Genomic DNA, 6,208 nt, shown 5'->3' with positions numbered 1-6,208 from the left:
TGGCTTTGGCAGCCGTGCAGGAATTATTAGTGAGAGCGGCCCGCAGGGGGAAGGGCACCAAGCCTTTTGGCTCTTTCGGGAGGAGTTCAGGGCTGCTCCCACAGCTTTCTGTTCCTTTCCTAAATCCTTCCGTCCGCAAGCTCTGCCTGGGGTTTGTTTCCTCACCTACGAACGGCCCCGCACAGCGGAGGGCGCTGGATTTGAGATTCTGCCAAAAAAATCTCGGTGCCCTCTCTGCCCCGGAGCTGCAAATGCCGAATTCCAGAGCGTTGGACTTGCTGTGGATTCCTGGGCTCCATCCCGGGAAAACTCAGCTCCTGGTGCTCCAGCTGCCCGGAAAGGGGCAAATCTCACTTCCCAAATTTTCCTCAATTCCCCAACTCAGAGTCACTGAAGCCACCGCTGTGACCGCACAGGGGAGGAACCTTAGGCCTGTTCGCTTTTTATTCCATTACCCATCCGGAAAAAAAAAAAAAAAATAAAATGCCTCCGATATCCAAATTTCCTTTTCCTCCGCGAGGAAACTGCGATGATTTTTTTTTTAATTTTTGTTTTTTTCGGGGGTGTGGGGGCTGTGTTGTTTTTTTCCCCCCTGGCTCACTGGGGCAGCTGCAGCAGCACGGACTGGCCCGAGGGCAGGTAGGTGATGTTGCGGGAGCGCGAGAGCTGGTACGCGATGTCCTCGGCCGCCTCCAGCTTGCGCAGCTCGATCAGCCCGTCCCCAGCCGTGGCCAGCGAGTTGGCAATCAGCTCTGCAGCCTTGGAGTCACCCTCTGCCGAGATCACGGCCGCCTTCTTCTGCTGCTCGGCCTGCGGGAAAAACGGGAAGGAAAACCGTGAAGGAAAACCGGGAAGGAAAACCGGGAAGGAAAACCGTGAAGGAAAACCGTGAAGGAAAACCGTGAAGGAAAATCGTGAAGGAAAACCAGGAAGAAAAACCGGGAAGGAAAACCGGGAAGGAAAACCGGGAAGGAAAACCGGGAATGCAGGAAAGGAGAGAGGATGGAGGGAGAGCGGGAGGAGCCGCCCCACCCCGCAGGGATCCCCCAGCCAGGAGAGGGATGGAAGGTTCTGGTTGGTGGTCTCTAAAGTGGGACAGGAAATATCGGATCTGCCTGCTGTGGGAAAAGGAAAAAAGGCAATTTTGAGGTGAATTTTGCTGGTTTTCCACCTCTCCGTCCCACGTGGAAATGCCGATTATTTTGTGTGCCAAAGCCAGAGGTCTCCAAAATGTGAGGTGACACAAGGGATGAAAATCCCATTCTCCCAGAGATGATCCAGTGTGGATCCCAGCAGTGACCCGGCAGCAAACCACGAGCAAAGAGGAGCCCCCTCCAGCCGGGTTCGTGTCGGATATTTGGGAAAACCCTTCTGCTCCAGGGAAAATCCCAAATCCCAGATTTGCCAGCAGGACCAGGTACCTTCTCCACGATGAACCTGGCGCGCTCTGCCTCCTGCTGCGCCACCTGCTTCATCTCCACCGCCTCCGTGAACTCCTTGCCGAACGTCAGGTGGGTCTGGGGGCACAAACCCAGCTGGGTCACAGCGGGAACTGCTGAGCCCTGCATCCCCCACAGAAATCCAGGAATCCCCCCGGGATCCCCCACAGAAACCCAGGAATCCCATCCCCGGGAAAGCTCCAGAAACAAAGTGTCCAAATTCCCTTTGGGCAGAAACAAAGTCACCTTCCTGCCCAGGCTCCCTGCAGGATCCCGAGGGGAAGAGGGAGCTGTGCCTGATTACAGCTTTTCATTCATAAAGGGATAAATTTCATTTGTAATTTCATTTATAACTGGAGGTGGGAGGACAGAGCTCCGCCCTCGGATATCTCGGCAGAGGAACCAGCGGGAATTCCCTGCTGTCCAAGCGGGAATTTCCTGGTGTTTCCCTGGGGTGCCCCAGGGTAGCAAATCCCAAATTTGGCTTCGGGATGCGGCGCTACAGAACCCCTGCACAGGGAGCCTGAGGCCACCAAGGCCACCCAGGGCTGCCCCAGGCCACGGGGACACAGCCAGAGCTGTGTCCACATGTCCAGGTGTCCATCCCGCCGTCCTGTGGCCACCCTCGGACTCCCTCGTGGCCAGAGGGGAAGCGGGAGAGGGAAACCCACCAGGGACACGTCGTCCAGGATGAGGCCGAAGGTGGCCGCTCGCTCGGTGAGGTCCTCGCTGACCTGCCTGGACACCAGCTCCCGCTGCGTGATCAGCTCACCGGCATCGAAACGGGCCTGGGGCGGGAGGGAACGGGCTGGGAACGGGAATGGGAACGGGATGGGAACGGGATGGGAATGGGATAGAGCTGGGAACAGGAGGGACAGAGCTGGGAACGGGAATGGGATGGGAGAGACAGACCTGGGAATGGGAATGGGATGGGATTGGGATAGAGCTGGGAATGGGATAGAGCTGGGAACAGGATGGGATAGTGCTGGGAATGGGATGGAATGAGCTGAGAACACGAGGGACAGCACTGGGAATGGGATGGACAGCACTGGGAACAGGATGGAACAAGAGGGAACAGGCAGTGACCAGACACAGCCCCATGCTGCCCCAGCCAGAACAGCAGCAGGAATTTCCCCATGGAAAAAGCCTCCCAGGGAGCTTTGGAACCCCCACCCCTGGGAGTGCCCGAGGCCGGGCCGGATGGGGTTTGGATCCGGATGAGCTCCCAGGTCCCTTCCCAGCCAAAGCAGGCTGGAATTCTCACTGCTCACCACCACGGATTTGAGGATCTCGGTGGTGATGGAGGGCAGCACGCGCTCGTCGTAGTCCTCGCCGATGCTGGTGAAGATGCGCGGCAGCTGCGCCGTCACGGGCCGGAACAGGATCCGCAGCGTGATGTTCACGTTCTGCAGGTCTGGGGAAGCCGTGCCGCGCTCAGGGAGCTGCGCTGAGCCCCGAGCACGGATAAACCCCCCGGATCCCAGGAAAAACGGGCTGGCTTCACTCCCCTCTCCCCTCCGAGAATTCCAACCCCGGCGCTGTCACCTGCCCCGGCTGGCCCTGCCTGGCGCTGGGGGAGCTCCGGGGCTCCCTTCCAAGTCCAACTGCTCAGGATCCAGTGATTTCCAGCAGCAGAGGAAGAGTTCTCGAGTTAAAGAGCTCAAACCTTTCTGGGGACCTGTGGGATCTCCAGAGATCCCTTCCCACCCCAAAAATTCGGGACCAAAGGAAGAGCTCCTTAACCTGTTCTTTATTAAAAGCCTCAAACCATTCCCATGCCAAAGGGGGACCCCTGGGATCGCCACAGTCAGGGAATGGTTTGGGCTGGAGGATCCCCAGAGGACCAAAGAGCTCCTTAACGCCCTTTATCAGAGACCAACCCTTCCTGACTGTCCCAACCCTCGGGATCCCCACGGAGCTGGGGTCAGACGGGACCTCAGGACACCTTCAGGGTCACCTGGAGCAGTGTGGGGTGGGGCTGGCACCCCCAGCTCACCTGTCCCGGTGCTCGCTCAGCCTCCCTCAGCTCCAGGTGGAGCTTGCTCCATTTCTGCCCGCACACAACTCCAGGTGTGGAAGGACAAACCTCCCCCGGAGCCCCCCAGAGCCCCCTGAGCCCCTCCCAGCACCCACCTTTGCTGCCGGTGATGACGGGGACGTTGCGGGGCCGCGAGCGGCAGTCGAAGATGATGGGTTTCTGCACCCAGGGGATCAGGAAATGGGTCCCTTCTCCCACCACCACGTCCTGCACCCCCCGGAAGCGGTCGAAGATCACTGCTCTGTGCCCCGCGTCCACTGCCGAGGGAAAGGGACACGTCAGGGCCGGCACCGCGGCCGCCGGAGCCCCGCGGGGAATTAACGGGGCCCTTGGGAGAGCAGAGCACGGAGAAAGCGCGGCTGCAGCTCCAGGGAATCCCAGGCTGCTCCTCACGGAGCCTTTCGGAGGAAGGAACTCACACTGCAAGGGCTCAGTCTGTTTTTATTGGGCAATAAAAGCGCCGGGAAGTCAAAACTGGACAGAAACGCGACCCGGGGGCTCAGCCCGTCCCACTCACCGTTGTAAAGAGCGGAGTTGACGACTCCACCCGCCACAGCCAAGCCCAGGCCGAGCTTCCCGATGCTCTCGAACACCTTGGCAGCCATCTCACAGCTCCAGCCGCAGCCCCCGCTCCGAAACCCTCCTGCAAATCCCCCCGGGCCGCTCAAACCTCACCGAGCGCGGCCGGGGGGCGGCGGGGGGCCCGGGGAGCGAGCCCTGCCCGGAACCGCCAACCGCATCGCCCGGGGGGCTCCTCAACCCCTGGGGGCTCCTCCTGCCCCGGGGGTCTCCCCAACCCCGGGGGTCTCTGTCCCGTGACCCCTCCCCGGGCTCAGGCCCCGCAGCCCCCCGGGCACCCCTCCACACCCGTCCCCAGCTCTCCCCGAGCCCCCGCACGCCTCCCCCTGCCCGCTCCCTGCTAGGCCGCTCGCTCCCAGCACGGGCACCCCACGGGCCAAGGCCTCGCTGTCTCCAACCCTCCCTCCCGCCCTCAGGGCGCGGCTCGGGCCCGGCCCGGCTCGGCTCCCCCGGGCCCGCCGGTGCCCCCGGTTCGCCCGCACCCACCGCCGCTCCCGCCGCGCCGCTGACCTCCACATGAATCCGCGGCCGCCCGCCGCAGCGCGCCTGCGCGCCTCGCCAAGACGCGCGCTCTTCATTGGCCCGCGCGCCCCGTGGCGTTCTGGGATATGAAGTTCTCCGCTGCCGCCCCCGCTGCCCGCCCGCCTGGAGACCCCGGGGTACCCCGGGGCTGCCTGAGCAAGGCCGCGCGCTATTGGCTGGAGCGCCGGGCTCCGCGCGAGGCCTCCTGGGAGATGTAGGCGCGGCGGGGGGAGGCACGCGGGGGACAGGAGGGGACAGGGGACACGCGGGGGACAGGGGACACCCGGGGACAGGGGACATGAGGGGACAGGGGACACGCGGGGGACAGGGGACATGAGGGGACAGGGGACATGAGGGGACAGGGGACACGCGGGGGACAGGGGACATGAGGGGACAGGGGACATGAGGGGACAGGGGACACGAGGGGACAGGGGACACGCGGGGGACAGGGGACATGAGGGGACAGGGGACATGAGGGGACAGGGGACACGCGGGGGACAGGGGACATGAGGGGACAGGGGACACGCGGGGACAGGGTACATGAGGGTCAGGGGACACGCGGGGACAGGGGACATGCGGGGACAGCTCTTCCTCCTGCCGAGGCGCAGCTTGGGCTGCAGTTCCATTGCTGCTCGTCCTGATATCTCCCGCAGATATTTCTGTGCGTTTTCCTTTTCCAAAATGAGAGATTTCTGTGGATATCTCAGATATCCCTGTGCACTGACGGGAATCTCTCCAGTCAGAGATTTCCATGGATATGTGAGATATTTCCATGGATATGTGAGATATTCCCATTGATATTTGAGATATTTCCATGGATATGTGAGATATTTCCATGGATATTTGAGATATTTCCATGGATATGTGAGATATTCCCATTGATATTTGAGATATTTCCATGGATATGTGAGATATTTCCATGGATATGTGAGATATTTCCATGGATATCTGAGATATTTCCATGGATATGTGAGATATTTCCATGGATATGTGAGATATTCCCATTGATATTTGAGATATTTCCATGGATATGTGAGATATTTCCATGGATATGTGAGATATTTCCATGGATATGTGAGATATTCCCATTGATATTTGAGATATTCCCATTGATATTTGAGATATTTCCATGGATATGTGAGATATTTCCATGGATATGTGAGATATTCCCATTGATATTTGAGATATTTCCATTCATATGTGAGATATTCCCATTGATATTTGAGATATTTCCATGGATATGTGAGATATTTCCATGGATATTTGAGATATTCCCATTGATATTTGAGATATTCCCATTGATATTTGAGATATTCCCATTGATATTTGAGATATTTCCATGGATATTTGAGATATTTCCACGCATTGTCGGGATCCCCTCTCCAGTGACCGGGATTCAATGTCCCTCCCTGGAGTTCCCCCGCGGACAAAGGGCACTGTCCCTGTCCCTGTCCCCTCCTGTCCCCTCCCGTTCCCGGAGCCGCTAGAGGGAAGCAGCGCTCTCCCTTTGGAATCCCGGAAAAACAGGGGAAAAAAGGGAAAAAAAGGGAAAAAAAGGGAAAAAAGCCCCACCCCAAGCGCGAGCCCGCGGGGGGATCCGCTCCGAGGTGACCCCGCTGGGCACAGAGAC

General features: G+C 59.2%; 1 protein-coding gene across 2 annotated transcripts; it reads right to left on the bottom strand.

Annotated features, from left to right (window-relative positions):
* Positions 1-495: 495 nt before the first annotated feature.
* On the bottom strand, positions 496-4,678 carry PHB1 (prohibitin 1). 2 transcript variants are annotated; one of them, XM_005532467.3, is made up of 7 exons: positions 4,567-4,678; positions 3,995-4,120; positions 3,573-3,734; positions 2,711-2,853; positions 2,111-2,227; positions 1,422-1,517; positions 496-810 (listed from the first exon to the last, which is right to left on the bottom strand). In XM_005532467.3, the coding sequence occupies exons 2-7, from the start codon at positions 4,080-4,082 to the stop codon at positions 598-600; spliced, it is 819 nt and encodes a 272-aa protein (XP_005532524.1). In that variant the 5' UTR covers positions 4,083-4,120; positions 4,567-4,678; the 3' UTR covers positions 496-597. The 2 variants fall into 2 exon arrangements, with proteins under 2 accessions (XP_005532524.1, XP_014116471.1); XM_014260996.2 differs by having other exon boundaries at positions 4,543-4,620.
* Between the last annotated feature and the right edge of the window lie 1,530 nt (positions 4,679-6,208).

Source organism: Pseudopodoces humilis, chromosome 29, assembly GCF_049639895.1.
Source record: "Pseudopodoces humilis isolate 2021_Gansu_Grassland_sample_001 chromosome 29, ASM4963989v1, whole genome shotgun sequence".
Classification (NCBI taxonomy): Eukaryota; Metazoa; Chordata; class Aves; order Passeriformes; family Paridae; genus Pseudopodoces; species Pseudopodoces humilis.
Note: the sequence above shows the minus strand (reverse complement) of the source record. Positions and strands in the feature narration are given on the sequence as shown.